Source organism: Peromyscus leucopus, chromosome 15 (assembly GCF_004664715.2).
Source record: "Peromyscus leucopus breed LL Stock chromosome 15, UCI_PerLeu_2.1, whole genome shotgun sequence".
Lineage (NCBI taxonomy): Eukaryota > Metazoa > Chordata > Mammalia > Rodentia > Cricetidae > Peromyscus > Peromyscus leucopus.
Window position 1 is genome coordinate 45,251,815 of NC_051076.1, and position 19,153 is coordinate 45,270,967.

General features: G+C 36.2%; 1 protein-coding gene across 2 annotated transcripts in view; it reads left to right on the forward strand.

Annotated features, from left to right (window-relative positions):
* Positions 1-19,153, forward strand: part of Cdc73 (cell division cycle 73) — a 112,258-nt gene that overhangs the window by 16,722 nt on the left and 76,383 nt on the right. For both annotated transcript variants that reach the window (XM_037211342.1, XM_028884611.2), the window contains exons 6-10: positions 1,007-1,095; positions 6,920-7,136; positions 14,058-14,156; positions 15,926-16,004; positions 18,366-18,430. In XM_037211342.1, coding sequence (XP_037067237.1) covers positions 1,007-1,095; positions 6,920-7,136; positions 14,058-14,156; positions 15,926-16,004; positions 18,366-18,430 — 549 coding nt within the window. The remainder of the gene's footprint in view (positions 1-1,006; positions 1,096-6,919; positions 7,137-14,057; positions 14,157-15,925; positions 16,005-18,365; positions 18,431-19,153) is intronic.

Sequence of the window (19,153 nt, forward strand, 5' to 3'; positions counted from 1 at the left end):
TTAAAAACATTTTTAAACGAATGAATTTATTATTATTATTATTATTATTATTATTATTATTATTATTATTGTGAATGAAAGTAGTAATGGTTGGGAGAACACCTAGAATTAGATGTCTGGGCACCATAATGTAAACTTACAGATGGTTTCCGGTAATTTTTATTTTTAAGCTTTTTGATGACGCAAAAGCAACACATACATGTTTAGACAAATTTATCTTACTTTTAGTACAATTTTCAATAAAATGTGAGATGTCCATTTTATATGGAGGCTAGTGGGTATATTCAAGTAAACAACACTAAGCTATGATATTTAGTAGGTAGATGTGTAAAACACATTTCTAGCTTATTATGTTTTAAATTTACTGTGGTATCTTAATTTGGCATATTATTGCTGTGGTAAAACATTGTAACCAAAAACAGTTGGGGAGGAACAGGTTTTTTTGGCTTTTGCTTCCACATCCATAGTCCATCACTGAGGGCAGTAGGACAGGAACTCAAACAGGGTAGTAACCTGGAGGCAAGAGCTGATGCACACCCTGGAGGGTGTTGCTTACTGGCTTGCCCAGCCTGCTTTCTTATAGAACCCATTACCACCAGCCCAGGATTGGCCCCACTCATAGTGGTCTGGGCCTTCCCACATCAATTGCTAATTATGACAGTGCTCTTCAGGCTTGTCTACAGCCCAATCTTATGGAGGCATTTTCTCATTTGGGGTTCCCTCCTCTTAGATGACTCAAGCCTGTGTCAAGTTGACATAAAACTAACCATCACATGTGGTTTCTTAAGCCTTGTTGTAAGTCAAGGAACCTCAGAAATCAGTTCCAGACTCACATGATCCAAATACACTGTTGTCTTTGTGAAAGTAAAAGGTCTTAAAGTTGATTTAAGTACAATATTTCATGGAACTGTACTCTGGTAATCTTGGCAAGAAGATATGTGTAGTGATTTGTTCATGTAAAAGTTAAATAAAACTTAAAATGTTACTAACCAGTGATTATTTTTAGGATGAAGAGTGTGTGCGTCTTGATAAAGAGAGATTGGCAGCTCGTTTGGAAGGCCATAAAGAAGGGATTGTACAGACTGAACAGATTAGGTAAGGGTTTCTTCAGTAGGTAGTACAGATTTTATGTAAAGGTATGTGGAAAATGGGGTAGTTAGATGTTACAATTTACATTTGCATTTTTTATTCATTGTATTCCCCTGTTCTCTAAGTTTGGAAGAATGCAGTTGTCCCTTGGAATCTATTGGGGTTGGTCTAGGATCTCTCCATAGTTACTAATACCCAGAGGTGCATCAAGTCCCGTGAATAAAATAGCATAGATTTGTTTATAACCTATACTGTAAGAACCTACTCTGGATTACTTACTGTGTTAGAATTTTTCACCAGTATGTCAAATATGAGAACAGACATAGAAGAGAATATTTATTTTTGTTCACTTTCAGTGTAGAGTTCTGTGGTTCTAATCCTGGACTCATGTGTGGGAAGACAGAGGAGCATCATTGTATAGAAAGGAGTTTGTCGTAGAAAGCATTGTTACTCAACTCATGGTACATAGGAGAAATGTGGGGGGTGGGAGGAAGAGGGTGGGGTGTGTGTATGGAAACTAGAAGGATCAGGGAAAGGACAGTCAAGGATTTAACCCCAGTGACAGTGAACTACTTCTTTGTTAAGTCTAATCTCTTAAAATTTTCAGAAACTCCCAGAATAGCACCATCACTTGGGGACCATGCCTTTAACACATCGCCTGTTCAAACATTAATATATCTGTGGCTCCCAAAGACTCATGTCTGTCTCATAAGGCAAAATGTATTTAGTCCATCTTTGATAGTCCTTGAAATCTCAACAGTTCCAGATTTTTTCAGAGGGTGCAACTTAAAGTTCTGAAGTGGAAATCTCTTAGCTATGAGTCTCTATAAATTTTAGTAATGCCAGGAGATGGTGGTGCAGGCCTTTAATCCTGGCACTCTGGACTCAGAAACAGGCTCTTCTCTGTGAGTTCAAGGCCATCCTAGTCTACAGAGTGAATTTCTGGGACAGCCATGACTATACAGAGAAACCCTGTGTTAAAAAAACAAAAACGGGAACAACATCAACAAAAACCCAGTCCTTTGGGGCTGGAGAGATGGCTCAGCAAATAAGAGCACTCACTGACTGCTCTTCCAGAGGTCTTGAGTTCAATTCCCAGCAACCACATGGTGGCTCACAACCATCTGTAGTAGATTTTGATGCCCTCTTCTCGAATAATGCCATACATGCAGATAGAGCACTCATATACATAAAATAAATCATCATTTAAAAAATTTTTAGTAACAAGTTTCATACTTTCAGCATGCAACAGTGTAGAATGAATGTTATTATTACAAAATGGAGAGATGAAGCATGGAGAGGAGTGGGACCAAACCAAGCCTGCAATCTAGAGGAAAAATGTCAAGTCCTGTAAATTCATTTCCACCATAAGTGGCATATGAGGTGATAATATGACATGTGTGCTCCAGTGGGCTTGGAAAGCCCCATCCCTATGGCTTGGCTTATTACAGTCCACATACATGACTTCTCGCTCAGGCCAGCTCTACTCTTTGCCTCTAAGTTATTGTGGCAGATATTTCATGCCTGTATTGTGTGTCTAGGTTTATTCACATAGCTTCATGCATTGTCTCAGGCCCTGCCGACCATTTGTCTGGCCTCTTAGGTCTTCCTTTAAAATCTGAGTGGGAACTTCCATGACCTTGTAACTTTTACATTCTGAATGCCTGCAAAACTGGTATGATATGATCTGCTGCTAGTGGCTGTGTGGTCCTTAGAATCATGGCTTTTGTGTTCTTTGAATTTCCAAATAACTGAAGCTGGGGAAAGATTTTCATATGAGACCCCAAGTTAGAGGAACATGGTAATCTCAAAGTAGTTTTTCAACCTAGTTAAGTAAACTCTTATACCCTTAGCTTGCAGTGTGTGGGGTCTGGCTAATTGTTGAGGTACCCTAAAAGCATCTTTCCTGTTCTGATGCAAAATACTGGAATTAAAAAAATGGCCCAAATCTCCTCACCAGCTATACTTTGCTGTATCTTAACCTTATATGAGTTTATTTTCTGGCTCACTGCACTTTCCAGACCTTCCCTGGCTTTTTGCTTATATTTATTGCAGTAAGTCTGGCTAAAACCAGCTAGCAGTATCCATGCTGAGCTGTCTTGACATTTCCTCTGCCTTACTATTTATTACATGTAAATTTAGTCCCACTCAAAGTAAGGAAAAAATATGACATTCTTTGCAACACTGTAGTACAAATGGTTTCTGTGAAAGGTCTTATAGAGTCATATGAATCCTCATCATTAGCCAGCCTCAGTCTTAGAGCATTCTGGTTTTCTGAGTTCCCACAAGAATTAAGCTCTCATCCATCCCTCCCCCCAAAAAAAATTAAGCTCTGCCTACTGCTTATATAGCATTATTCTAGGACTTATCTAGTCCATCTCTCCAAACTTAACAAATTCTTCCCAGAAACCAGTTCCCAAAGCTTCTGAATGGAATAGTCAGTTGATCACCCTGTCTACCAATGTTCTCTGTTAGACTGTTAGTGATAACTAACTGAGAAACATAAAAGAGGAAGATCTATTTTCTCTCATGGTGTCAGAGATTATAGTTGATGGTTACATAACCCAGTTGCTTTTGAACTTAAGTGTCTGTAAACATCTGGTGAGGAAGGAGCAGTGTGACTTATACACACGAGCACTGACCAGCCCACACAGCTGTTTCCTGGTTTCTTTCTCTTGGGGGCATCTCTTTCCTGACCCACAATTTGACTATGGACTTGTGACATTCTAACTCTCCAGCAGTTTCTAATTACTCAGCCAGCCAGTCTTGTAGAATTTTCACCATAGGCATGACTTTCTTTTTTTTTTTTTTTTTCCCTTGGGGACTTTACATTGAACAGAGATTAATTGCAGTAATTATTCTCACTTACTTTAGAGGCAATATTGTTTTAAGGAGACTTCCTAATGTCTCATGTATATTTTTGGGTGATGGGAACACCAGCCTTGTATTACCGACTTAAACTTAATGGGTAGTGGTTGTTTTCAGGTTTAGGTAGTTCCTTTGTTAAACCCACGTGTTAGCATTCTACTGCAGTACCCCTGTTCAGCACTTTTCTTAACTATTCTGTACCATGTAAACACGTTGGGCTTGACTAAGTCCTGCCTGGGTTCTTCTTAGGACCTCCTTTGGAAGTTTTCAAGGCAGTAAGCCAAGGAAGTTATAGGAGTTAGTTCATTCATTTGTCATTTGTCAGAGAATCACTGCCATTTAGTGTTTAATTGCTAATATCTGGTAAACCATTATGTTGTGAAGTTCAGCTAGTCATTTTCTGGTTGTTCAGCTATTCCAGTCACTGGCACTTCATCTCAGCTAGAAGTAGAAGTCTGATCATTGAAAGTCCAGTGTCAGCTTGAGAGCCATCCAGATTGCTCATTGGTAAAGACCATGCTGCTAAGCTCAAGCAGTGACCTGACTTTCATACCCATATCTATACCCACATGGTGGAAAGAGAGAACCTACTGCAATTTGTCCTCTGGTTTTCACACATTGTGGTGCATGTTTGTGTGCACACCAGAACAAATGTAATTAAAAACAATTTGAATTGATCTAAAAATATGCTGAGATGCTTTAATTTCACAGCTAAAAGTCAATGCAAAGTAGGAGAAAAAGGTAGTTTTTTGGTAATTCATTTATAGTACCCTGTTACATTATAAATCAAATGAAAGGACAGGACTTCTGTGAACTGTACTAACCTGTCTTTTGTAGGTGGACTGCAGAGAGTTCCTCAAACAAACACATTAGCACTTAAAAAAAAAAAATCACAGTATTTAATCTGCACCCTTAGTTTTCACTGTATACTATTAAGATTTGAGCAGGAAAGCAGGGTGCAGGAGGGACCTTGTTTGGAATTTCTTTAGAAATGTTTGTGCCCATTACAATGATACTGGAGCCACATTCCCTCCAAACTGATGAGCCAGGACATAATTATTGATTTGGGATGTCATTTTTAAAAATGTTTTGTATCGTCCTTGTTTGGACACCATGCTGACAGTTTCAGATGGCAGACTAGCATATGTTCTTTCCTAGTTTCTCCTCTTGTCACTCTGCTAGTGATTCTTCTCTTGTATCTTTAGCTGTTGCTGCAAAGCCTTGACGCTTGCCTGTGCTGAGGGAGTTCCCTTGACCCACTGGGTTGCTGGCCCAGCTCGTTTTTTATAGTCTCTGTTAAATATAGGACTTCATGCTTGCTAGGTTAAGACTGTACCACTGAATTGTATTACCAGTCCTCAACCACTGTTGAATTACTTTTCGAATTTTATATTATAAAAAACATACAACACATTTTCAGTGCAAACTATAGTGGCTGGTTTCCACATGTGGTCCCATAAAGGGATGTTCCCTGACTGGGAGACCAGAATTTTAGATTACGTTTTTCATTGAGTCGTCTTCTTCTTCTTCTTCTTTTTTTTTTTTTTTTTTTTTGTACTTTGTAAGTACTACTGAACTTAATGTATTTTATTCTTAGACAATTTTTGTTGTTCATATTAGAGAGTTGTTATAAAGACTGTTAGGAATATATTTAAAACAACATAGTTTTGAAAACTGAGAATTCCTGATTTTTTTTCAATCAAATTTTAGATTGCTTTATTTTATTTTTTATGTGTGAGAATATTTTGCCTACACGTATGTCTGTGTACCATGTACCTGGGTCAGAAGAAGGCATCGTGATTCCTTGGAACTGGAGTTATGGATGGTTGTGAGCCACCATTTGGGTCCTGGGAACTGAACCCTGGTCCTTTACAAGAGCAACCAGTGCTTTTAACCTCTGATCCATCTCGCAAGTCCCTGGAATACTGATTTATTGTCCCTGAATCTCAAAGAGAAATACGCCAGGAAATTGAAAGCACTGAGAAATCACTTTTCTTTTTTTCATTGCATACTACAATTTTTATTTGTGTCATTGTTGATGAATAATTTTTTTTTAAATAAAAAGGCTGCTTTTTGCTTATTTGAGAATCAAGTAAATTGAAGACATAAGAGTTCAAAATATGTTTATTTCAGTATTTTTTGTAAGTTCTTTATAATGAAGTTTTAATTAAATTAGGTATGGTTTTGTCCTCCAGAAATTAAAAGGACTATTGTGGCATATAAAGTCTCTTTGGATTCTGAAGTCAGTTGTATATGAAGCCTGTAGCTTTAAAACCTTAAAATACATTTCATGGAAACACCTAAGCTTTGAGCTTTTTAACAAAATGAATTTTTGACCCCATTACAGGATAACCTCTGTGTTTGTATATAATTTTCATATGTAGAGAGTATAGATACACTGGTAAAGCCTCAGGGAATACAAGCAAAAGCACCCATGTTAGTTCTGCTTTTTTGTGGGAGATTTAAAAAGAGCAAGGAATTTTATTATTATTTAATTTTTTAATGTTAATTTAAAGAAATTACTAATTCAAGGCTGGATTGTTCAGTGGTTAAGAGCACTGGCCATTCTTCCAGAGGACCCTGATTTGGTTCTCAGCGCCCACATAATGGTGTACAACTGGCTGTAGCTTCAGTTTCAGGGAATTTGATGCCCTATTTTGGCTTTCTTGGGCACCAGGCATAGAAATGACACATAGATCTACATGTAGGCAGGACACTTATACTCATAAAACTGAAATTAAAATAAATTACTGACTTGCTTTTCGATTATTATCTTTATGAATTATTACTTGTAAAAATCCCGTGTGACTATAAAATATTAAGTATACAATTTTATAGAGAGCTTATTGTCACTTGAAGTGGGTGGTTTTTTTTTTATTTATTTATCAGTTTTAGTGCAACAGTATATATGTTGTACTGAAGGAATCTTAGCTGTGAAATTTAAAAAATAAATTACTTTTAGGTCTTTGTCTGAAGCCATGTCAGTGGAAAAAATTGCTGCAATCAAAGCCAAAATTATGGCTAAGAAAAGATCTACTATCAAGACTGATCTAGATGATGATATAACTGCCCTTAAACAGAGGAGTTTTGTGGATGCTGAGGTAGATGTGACCAGAGATATTGTCAGCAGAGAAAGAGTGTGGAGAACAAGAACAACCATCTTACAGAGCACAGGAAAGGTAATTAAAATATTTACTCATTCTTTGGAGTGCTGTAGGATTGTTTAAAATTTATTAATAGGTTTTAAACTTTATTTATATTTGTACAGCCAAGGACTAATTCTTTTAAACTTCTGTTCAGAGCAAATGTATGCTCTTTAAATTTTGAAAGATAAGAATTTGAATGAGAGTCTGACAATCTGAGGATCAGCCAAATCCACGTAAAGGTAGAAGGAGAGAATGGACTCCACAGTTTTCCTCTAATCTCCATGTACTTGTAGCTCCTGCACATGCTTATGTACACACACACACACACACACACCCATACCCATATATACATTAATAAAAAAATTAATACTAGATGCTCTAGTATGTCAGTTGCTCTTAAAAAAGATGCATCAGTTCAGTTCTTTCTTTTTTTTTTTTCGGTTTTTCCAGACAGGGTTTCTCTGTGTAGCTTTGCGTCTTTCCTGGATCTTGCTCTGTAGACCAGGCTGGCCTCGAACTCACAGAGATCCGCCTGCCTCTGCCTCCCGAGTCCTGGGATTAAAGGCGTGCACCACCACCACCCGGCTTCTTTTTTTGAATGGAAAAACATTTTATGTGCAACTGCAGGAGAAATAATATACAGATAGTTTGAACATAAAAACAGGTTATAATTCAAAAGTCCAGGATTATTTGAAACTGGAAAATATTTTCTCTGTAGAAAATAGTAAAAATGATAACATTTCCCAATAAGCCCTTTTAAGCCAAATAATAGCTGAATTATACATATAAATATTGATTAGATTCTGGGATACAGAAGAAACCTGTCTTCATCTGTTCAGAGAGCTATGTTTTATTTGTGTAAGTGAGATTCCTATTCATCTTCCCCTTCACTGTTTGATTTACGCCAGACATTTTTCTATAGGCTAATCCATAATCTAAAAAGATTTTAGCCTCCCCTCCTGAAAGTACAGCCAGCATATTCTTTCATCAGCTTGATATGCTACAAATTCTTATCCTAATAGTGAAATGTTTCACTAAAGCTTGCCCAGTGATTGAGCAAAACCAAAACTTATTATAAGCCACAGTCATCCTAGGGTCCCCCCTGCTAGGTAGCCTCCCAGGATCTGTGGGTTGCAGTCTGATTGTCCTTTGCTTTACATCTAGTATCCACTTATGAGTGAGTACACACCATGTTTGTCCTTCTGAGTCTGGGTTACCTCACTCAGGATGATATTTTCTAGATTTCATGATGTCATTGTTTTTCTGCATCAGTTCAGTTCTGTATACATATTTTCCTCTGTGTTGTGGCTTTCCTCTAAGCTTTCTTAGTTGTTGATTCTCCATTGATGGGCTAACAGTGGTGGTTTGGTAGAAACATTTAAAGAAGTGTGTGAGATTATTGTGAAACTGAACTTAACATTTAAATAGACTTTATGTTTTGAGACTCTGGGCTTTCTGAGGTTAGGGTCTTTCTTAGTGGCTTAGGCCTGCGTCCACCTACTAAGCGCTAGGAGTACAGCTATGTGCCACCTGCCGCGACTAGTTTTGATTGTAGAATAATATTGGGACTTGAGCTTTTAATTTACTGTCCCATTTTGGTAGGAATAAAGTAACTAGAAAAGCGTGTAAGGTATAATGATTTCTGTTTGTTTTCTGTTTGACTTGTCGTACATCTTAAGAAGCATTTTCCGTGGGCACACAGGTGGCTCAGCTGGGAAAGGCCCTTTTTATGCAAGCCTGGCAACCGAGTTCAGTCTCCAGAAGCCACGTAAAGGTGAAAAGAAAAACCGAAAACCACAAAGTTGTCCTCTGACTTCCACACAGGGTGTGGCATGTATGTCCCCATTCCTATCATGCATGTGTGTATGCACGCACAATAATAAGTAAAACTGATTTAATTTAGAAAAAAAGAAACCATTTTTCTAGAGTCAGTGAGATAGTCCTGGAGTAACGGTGCTACCCATGCAAGCCTGGTAACTTGCATTTGATCCCTAAAACCTTTGTAAAGATGAAAGGAGAAAACTGAGTCCACAGTGTTTTTCTCTTATTTCTGCACTTTCACTGTGGTGCATGTGTCCACATCCACGTATTTAAAAAAAGAAAAAAAAAAAAGGACCGTTTCCAGAGCCTAGAATTATAAAGAAATGTGAAGTTATGAATAAGCTTTCATTTTTCATTTTTTGTTATTTACAGTTAAACGACAACATTCTCATTTTCATTGCTTGATATGGCTAATACTTGACTAACACTGTGACTTTTTAGTGCCTTTTTATTTTGTTTTGAGAGGGGAATCTAACTGTTTAGCCTTGGCTGTCCTGGTACTCAGTGTGTAGACCAGGCTGTCTTTGAACTCACAGGGATCCACTTGCCTTTGTCTCCAAAGTGCTAGGATTAAGGCATGTGCTACTATGCCTGGCCTTTTTTTTTTTCCCCAGTTAATTTTAACTAGATAGTCTTAAACTTAGAGTTTTCTTCTATATGAAGCTTTCCAATTTTTAGTTGTTGAGATGAACTCTTCGATCTGAACTCTAGGGGGCAGAATTGTACCAGTTTAAAAGTGTTCTAATTTAATGTTGGTACCATAGTATCTTTTAAAAACAAACCATCTAACAACTGTTTAGAAGCTAGATTTGCTTTCATGAGTATTATCTTTAAAAAATTTTATTTTTGAATGTTATCATTTTTTAAAGGTCAAAATTAAACATTTTGACTGCTGATCTCTAAGTATACATACTGTGTTCATCTGCTAAACTCTAAACATGTTATAGATACTTAGAGCAGAGCAGTATAGACTTCACATTTGCTTTGCTTTGTGTGCGTGCGTGCGTGCGTGCGTGCGTGCGTGCGTGCGTGCGTGTGTGTGTGTGTGTGTGTGTGTAGGTGTAGGTGGACACATTTGTCACAGTGTGCATGAGGAAGTCAGAAGACATCGTGTGAGAGTCAGTTCTTTCCTTGTACTGTGTGGATTTCTGGGATTGAGCTCAGGTTGTCAGGCTACAGCACTGGCCTAGTGTAGACTTTACACTGACCTTCATTACTACTGTGATCAGAATCTTGTTTTCTGATTTTTAAGGGGCAAGAAAATTCAAGTTCTCATCCTCCTTATATAGGTAATATGCCCTGGTTAAAGCAATCTGATTTTATAGTATCGTTAAATGATATTAAATGTCTTACTCTGTTTTGTGCTGCTATAACAGAATATCACAGACTAACTTATAACAAATTTCTGTGCCATTAAATTATTATGACTTATTCTGTTTTGTGCTGCTATAACAGAGTATCACAGACTGAGTAATTTATAATGAATAGACATTTCTGTGGTTCACCATTCTAGAGGCTGGAAAGTCCAAGATCAAGGAACTGCATCTGATGAGGGCTTTCTTACTGCATCAAAAATGGCGGAAGGTATCACCTGGGTGAGAGAGAGGGAATAAAAAAGAGGGCTGAAAATAATTATGATTTTATCAGAAAATGACTCTTAAAATCTCTACGTCATCCATTTAGTCTCCACTTAATCCATTTTCAAAGTCACTTTTTAAAAATAAAATTTCTAACACATAGATTTGGGGGATATTTTCAGACCAAAGTAATTATTGTTGAATCATGGTATAAATACATCTGTACAAAAATAATCATCTGTAATTCTTGCACACAAAACTTGCTGATGCTATTTGGATTCATTCTTCTAGCGTTTATGTTTTTCATTTATTTGATCACTCTAACAGTGGTCTGATTTTCATGTTTTCATAGTAGGGCTGAGATTTCATTTGCATTTGACACTGTGCTGATGTCTGCACTGATGGTGCAGAAGCAGTGACTGCTAAAACACATGAGTTAGTCACCCAGCATGACCAGCAAATCATGGTGTTTCACCTACCAGAACTTCACTCAAGTGCGGCCAGTTAATACACTTAATGAAGTTTGAATGTGTAAAGCAGCCCTGCGCATTAAAAAAGCTGTGGTTGCTTTTATGAACAGCATTTGTGTTAAGGCTTGGGTTCCTAACTAAAGCACCTTTTTAAAAAAGAAAACCATCACATTTTGTTTGAATGACTATGTTATTCAGACTTAGTTGTTTTATAGACATTCTCTTGAATGAGTCTGTCAGGAAAAGCAACAAACTATTTGTTGCCAGTGGTAAGATGTGAACTTTCCTGGGAAAATTAAATTTTTGGAGAGTTGCTTTCTGCTATGATTTTTCTAGCTTTCTAATTCTTAGACTGTTTTGGTGAGACTTTTGTAAATAATATTAAAAATATGATTTAATGAATATGTCATCAGCAAATAATATTTTAAAATGTTGAATAATATACTGTATTAATATTTGGAAAATATGCATAACTGCATAACTCAGTGATTGATATTTTTCAGAGAACCAGTGCATGAATGAAAAAATATCCATTTAAAGTACAAAATAGATTATATACTTTAAAAAGTATATTTATACTTTATATACTATATACTTGACAGCAGAAATTTATGGGTGTGGTTTCCACCTACAGTATCTTTTAGGAGACCATTTGTTTTGGTATAACAAAGCAGAATATATTTAGCTACCTGAAAAGCTGTCTTAATGCTTCTCCCTTTACTGCTGAGGCTAGATTGTCTTCATATCTTGACCAAGCAGGATAACATAGTAGATAGATAGAAGTAAATATCAGAATACAGATACATTTTTAGTAAGCCAGATAGTAAACACATTTATAAAATTTCAAGTTATAGTCTTATTACTTTATTGATAGGTTTTGGAAAATAATTTTCATAAAAAGTATTATGTTTGTGTGGAATCTTGCTTTTCTTCTTTTTTTTTTTTAAAGGAATTTGTGCTTGAGAAATTTGTCAGTTTTAATATTTACTGTGATAAATTGTAACTTCAGCTTAAAGGCCTTTAGAGTCTTTAGTAGTTTCTAAGATGGCAAAGTAGTTCTGAGACCTGTATTTGCTGCTGTAAAGATTCAGGAACTAGTTAGTATCATAGTTAGTATAGTGGTAATTATACTAGTGGTATCCAGTTAATATTAAAACTTACTTTTCCGTATACATTTGCATAATATTTAACATGTACAGGCTCGGCAGTGATTGAGATGATAGTTTAGTACAAGCAGCAATGAGATGCAATATAAGTAAAGAGGTAAAAGATATCTTTCATAGTAGTCCAGTGCTTGAAAGCCGTGAGGCTGAGTAGTCCAGTGCGTGGAGGCCATGAGCCTCACCAGGAAAAAACAAACCAGGAACAAAGGTGAGGGGGATTACAAAGTAAAAACTAGTAAAGTAGATGGAGTGATAAAGTGGGACACGTAGTGGAAGCCAAAGAAAAACAGAACACTTAAGTTTCTTTCTTTTTTTAAAAAAGACTTATTTTTTATTCTATGTGTATGAGTGTTTTGCTTTCATGTATGTTAGTGTACTGTTCACATGCCTGGTGTCCATGGTGACCAGAACAGGACGACACATTTCCTGGAACTGGAGTTATGGATGGTTGTAAGCTGCATTGTGGATCCTGGGAATTGAGCCTGGGTCTCCTGGGAGAGCAACAAGTACTCTTAACTGAGCTAGCCCCCAGATTTCTTTTTTAAAAATAACTCTGTGTGTGTGTGTGTGTGTGTGTGTGTGTGTGTGTGTGTGTGTGTGCATGCCCACGCTATGGTGCAAATGGGAAGGTTCAAGGGTAATATTGTGGAGTTGGTTCTCTTTTTTCTACCTTTATATGAGTTCCAAGGATTGAACTCAGGGAGATAGACTTGTGTTACAGGTGCTTTACCTGTTAGTTACCTTGCTGGCCCCAGAATGCTTCATTTTCTAGAGAAGAGAATTGTATTACATTTGAAGTACAAGAGAGCATGAACCATTTGATCATCGTTGGATTTTAGTGTCAGTTAAGATATTTAGCTCACAATAGATTTGCATATATTCTTTAAACTGTTGAATGCTAGCGTGGGGGTGGGTGGGCTGGGGGTAGGGGTGGGTGGGCTGGGGCTAGGGGGTGGGTGGGTTGGGGGTAGGGAGTGGGTAGGTGGGGTTGGTGGTAGGGGATTGGGAGTGATAGGGGTTGGGGAAGAGACCCAAAGTATTGTTAGTCACTGGGGGACAATGTTAGTCATTAGGCAAAAAAGTCAGGGGAGAATAATGTGTCAGGGCCAAGAAAGCTTATTTCATGAAGGAAGGTGTAATCACCTAGTCAACAGTGTTGGGTGGGTAGTCATGGAAAAGCTGATTTGTGATTACTTCCCACCTTTTCAGACTTAAAAGTTTTACAGTGACTCCTACAAGTATCCATAACCTTTGGGCATCTTAGAACGTCTGCTGTAATCTGAACGTAGCAGAGGGATTTATTGTACTTTGAGAATGTAGTATTCCCCTTAGAAATCTGTTACATTTAAATGTTTACTTTTTTATTGGTTATATATATTTGAGTAGATACAGAATAATAAAGATTATCAATAATTGGTCTGTTTAAGTATGATTTCCAATACTAGGTAGTTGGCTTTTATTTTTATGTATAATTGTATACCTTGTTTTCTGTTGATTCAATGAAATACCTAAGGTAGGGGCTTCATAGAAGGTTAGGCCTGGGGACATAGGTTAGTGTAGAACACTTGCTTGACTATGTGAGGGCCTACCATATGTGAGGAGAAAAGATACGTATTTAGCTCAAGTTTTGGAGACTAAAAGTGGAAGATTGGACAGCTCCACCACCTATTGGTATGTGATGTGGTAACAACTGAAGACCAGCATCAACCCCTTGTGATAGCAGTGCCCAGATAGTTAATTGTTTCTCATTGGGCCCCATAGGAATGTTTGGGAGACAGATCACATCCAAACCATAGCAATTATAGTACTTTATGACATAGGAAAAATTAGTAAGAAGAAAGTTTTAATATAAACTGCTTAATGGATAAACTATTGCTCTTGCACATGTACGCTGGGTTTAATTAGAATCTATTCATGTTTTAGAATTTTTCCAAGAATATTTTTGCAATTCTTCAGTCTGTAAAAGCCAGAGAAGAAGGGCGTGCCCCTGAACAGCGGCCTGCTCCAAATACAGCTCCTGTGGTAAGAATCTTTTCTGCCTTTGTTATTTTAAGAAAGTGATGTTTATTTTGCATTTTAGTGTTATAATTTTGACATCTTAAACATTTTACATCAGGAGGGTATAAAGGGTATACTTCAGCATACTCAAAGGATATAAAGACCCTCCCCTGTTTTAAAAGTTATCTTAGCAGTTATTTTGGGCCATTCTTAAGATATGCCTGGGTGAGAGTCTGAAAAGGAGTTAATTAGGAAAAGCCTTTGAAGTTAACTTTTAGGTTGACTATAGCTGGCCTATTTATTGCTTGGGAAAATTGTTAACTATAGTTAAAAATATAAATCATTGTTACTTTCCAGCTTGGACTTGTTATTTGAAATCTTCCTTGACCATTTCACATGGGTATATTGATTTTCCCTGTCACCCGTCAGATGGCCCATTCTTTGTACCTCAGCTGTACCTCCTGTGTTGGTTGACTGCCTCACTGTCGGAGGTATTGTTTAGGGCCTGCCAAACCCTAAACTCATGCATGCCATATAGTCTCCATTTAAATTCAGAAATACCTCTACTTTGTTGTAAACCCTTCTATCTGTTGTCAGATTCAAGAAGGCAAAGAATATAATTCAGATTGATTCACTTTTATGTCGAATTTGGAAAACATTGGTAGATTACTAAACATAGCCTTGGAAGTTAATAGTAATTTTATTTATGCATGAAATCATTGATATTTAAATTTTTGTAGATACCGAATTCTTGGTATAGATTTAGACAGATACTTTTAGTTGGCTTACCACACATATTTAAGTAGTGTCTATTTTTCATGCAGTGTTCTAAGCATCTAGAGATAAACTCATAGTCCTTGTCCTGTTTTGAGTTCATAGCGTAGTAAGTTAAACTTACTAGATCTATGAAATGGAAATATAGTAAGTGCTATGATGTTCAAGCATAGTGTGCTTATAATTACAAATTTGTTGACATTTGTCATAGTAATTGGTGGGAAGAATGTGAAACTGTAAAAACATTTAAACCATTGTCTTTGTGAATGTGAGTTTTCTTTCTGTGTATTTTACAGTCATTGAAACAGTTGAAATTTTTATGTTTGGCATATAGATGTATATATGTAGCTATAGTCTTTGATAATTTTTCTTTTGTAATATTAGACTATAATCCTATTGTAACAAAATGAAGACTATATAAATATTAGGATTTTCCCAAGTACCTTTAAGATGCTTTTTAAATACCTATTTTTAGGTTATTATAGACTATGAGTTTAGTATGAAATATTTGAATTAAATTATACATAATTAGAAAGTGACTTTTTTCAAGTTTTTAAAAAACTGGCATCCATTACTTTAGTCTTACAGTATACATTTGTGTTTATTGAACGTCTATTACTTTAGTCTTTTTTTTTTTTTTTCATTTTAGTTTTTTGAGACAGGGTTTCTCTGTCATCCTGGCTGTCCTGGAACTTACTCTGTTCAGATTATCATTGGAGAGAGTATTATTTCACAAAGTCATTTAAGTAATTAGAGTGTATGTGCTTACCATATTATTTCTGTGGTTTTGGATACAAGTATACTTGAAATTGTTTGTCCTTATTCTTGCTGTAGGGATGGACATTTTTTTAGTGCAAATATTGAATCCTAGTTGTCAAATGCCAAGTAGTCTTCTTACCGTGTTCTGTCTTCTGGCCCATATTGGAATAACATTTATAAGTGTCTGTGTCAGGTTTTTATGAGTGTTAAATAAGTAATATTTAAAAGTATTGACTTGCATCTCTCTCTTTTTTTTAAAGGATCCCACATTGCGTACGAAGCAACCTATCCCAGCTGCCTACAACAGATATGACCAGGAAAGATTCAAAGGCAAAGAAGGTAAGTTACTTATTTTGTATCTTCTTCTCATAATGGTCATGCTGAGCTGGAGTGGCAGTATGGTTTGATATTGAAGAATAAGGCAGTTGATCTAGTTCAGTCACCTACTTTTGTAATAAAAGTTTTTGTTGTTATTTACAGCTACATTTACTCATTTATGTGTGATCTATAGTTGTTTAACTCTGACAGCTCTGTTGAGTAGTTTTGAGAGAGGTCGTATAGCCTGCAACACTAAAAAAATAGTATTTGGACTCTACAGAACAAAATTGGCTAATTTTCTTGGTAGCTTTGATTTGCAATCCAGATAGCTTGTGTTTCAGTTATTTTTTAATGTGGATTTTATTGCTTTTTCAACTGTATTCTGTCTGTTACCTCATATCTCTAATTAAATGTTAATAATACTTGATAACTTATTTCATAGGGTTACTTTGGGGATAAACGTGGTGCCGAAGGTGAAGTTCCCAGAATAATGTTTGATAACGTAATAAACTACCCACAAATGTTTGCTATTATTGAGACTAGTTGTGGTTACAAAGAATTTTGGGATGTGGAATGCTGTCTGTTAAATTGTTTCCCAAACTATGAATTGTGTACATTAAGGGATAAGGAAGCATAGATTTGGAGCAAGTGTGAGAGTTTGTTTTGTTAAAGCTTGCTTGACAGTCTAGCTAATGCAGTTATGAGCCATTTCTTTATTAGTGAGGTAAGACTGTCACCAGTTTCTCTTGAGCTTTTCATTCATCTTGACTTCACTTAGGAAGATATGAGATAAAAGCAACTGAAAGTTTTAACGTTTCCTTTTTCCCCTGTATAATCTGAAGTCTCTGCGCAACTTTTTAAAAGGATATATTGCTTTGAATTATGTGTGCTGACTTCATTTACCAGATACAGGCACGTGGTGAATAAATGCCACACAAAGACAGTGATCCATTCTTTTATCACTGTCCTGTGTCCTTATGGAATGAATTGTATAAAGCAATTGATAGCAAATCCAATCCTCCACGTATATGCATATTATTCATCTTGTTTCTGCACTACAGCTACAAAATCTTATAGTTGAGACAAAGGTATATGGTCTATACCATGTGTAAAATATTTGCTATATGATCTTTCCTAGGAAGAATAGAGCATATGGTATGAAGAATGTTTTTCAATTAAAAATATTTCTCTGATAGTCACATAACCTAGATGAAATTTAAGCAATGTATGTTTTATTCTAATAACATATGGAATGTTTATATCATTCTTCCACTGGTAAAATACTGTCAAAGTCCCAAATTGACTGCCATTAGTTGATTGACCATAACAAGATCCAAAACAGGAATGAATTACCATGTATTTATAGAATTACATTTTTATTTTAAAAGAGAGAGTGAAAAGAGCATGCTGTACTTATGTGTTGAAACACGAATCTTTTTTTTTTTTTTTTTTTTTTTTTTTTTGGTTTTTCGAGACAGGGTTTCTCTGTGTAGCTTTGCGCCTTTCCTGGAACTTGCTTTGGAGACCAGGCCGGCCTCGAACCCACAGAGATCCGCCAGTCTCTACCTCCCGAGTGCTGGGATTAAAGGCGTGCGCCGCCGCCGCCGCCCGCCGCCACCACCACCTGGCTGGAATCATTTTTTTATAGCACCATTTTCTAATAAATGTCCCTTACATTAAAATTAGGAACAAAAGTTTTTGTAATTTAGGAACTTCTTATTTTACAATGCTTTTAGTGGTGTAGTAGTTAGTCATAAAAATAAAGGGATTAGAAATTAGAAGTTTTTTATTTAGTATAATTTAAATTTTATTCCATTTTCTTGTGTATGGATGTTTTGCTGTGTGTATGTTTATGCATCACATATGTACTTGTTGTCCATGAAGCCAGAAGAGGGTATCAGAGCTCCTGAAACTGAAGTTTAATGCAGTTGTGGGCAGATTATGTGTGCTGGGAATTGAACCTGGGTCTTTTGCAAGAGTAGCTAGTGCTCTTAACTGCTGATACTTCTCTCTAGTTCTTTAGTGTGATTTTCAAACAAAATTTGAAAGATAATTGGTCCCATATGACCATAAACTCAATGGCTTTAAACGTCTCAATGACAGGGTTTTAAATTAGTTGAAAAACTTATAAATTCAAAATCTGATTCTTGGAAAAAAAAAAAAAAGAAAAGATTCTTTGACATTTATTGAATTTGAATATGTTTTTGCAACTAGTGTCTTAAAAGTTTTTAATTTTTAGAAATATGTGATAAAACTGTGTATAGTATATTTAAGTAAGGCCTTGTTACACTGTTGAATTGTTAGGTATAATATAAATTATGATAGAAATTTTTATCTGTCTCATGAAATATATAAATCAAAATAGACTCCTTTTCTTTGCAGAAACGGAAGGCTTTAAGATTGATACTATGGGCACATACCATGGCATGACACTGAAATCTGTAACGGTAAGTTGTTATGAATGCGGAGGTTATTTGTTCCAGGCGTTTTATGTGAGTAGCAGATGGTAAATTTTATTCTCTAGCGTTTTCTAATTGAAATATTTATTTTTTAGTGACCATTGTACTGCTGATAGATCTGTGTGATTTTTTTTTTTGATTCATGAATGATATTCCCTTTTTTTTTTTCCTTTTATTTTTTCCAGAATCAGATTTTGAATTTATAAGTTTTTCAACTAATTTAAAACCCTGTCATTGAGATGTTTAAAGCCATTGAGTTTATGGTCATATGGGACCAATTTTTTTTTTCCTGATATCTTATGTTCTTTCAAGTCTTTGGAAAAATAAAAATGGGATTGGGCATGTAGCATAGTGGTAGAGCCCTTGCTTAGACTGCTCAATGACATGGAGTCAGTCTCCAAATCAGCCAAATGAGTAAAAAGAGTGTAGTAGTTGATGGAGTGCTTTTAAAAAACACTTGATGGAACCAAATATTTATATATTTATGAATATAAGTCTTTGTTTCAGAGACTTAGCTAGCTCATTTTTCTCTTCCTCCCCTTCTTTCTTTCCCTCCCTCCCTTCTCTCTTTCTCTTCTCATGCTCTTTCGTTGTACATGCCCCCCCTCCCCCATGCTGTCTTTCTCACTCTTGCTGTGTTGTTTTTAGCTTGGATTTAGAACTCCTGGGCACCAGCAATCTTCCTTTCTCAACTTCCTGAGTAGCTGAGAC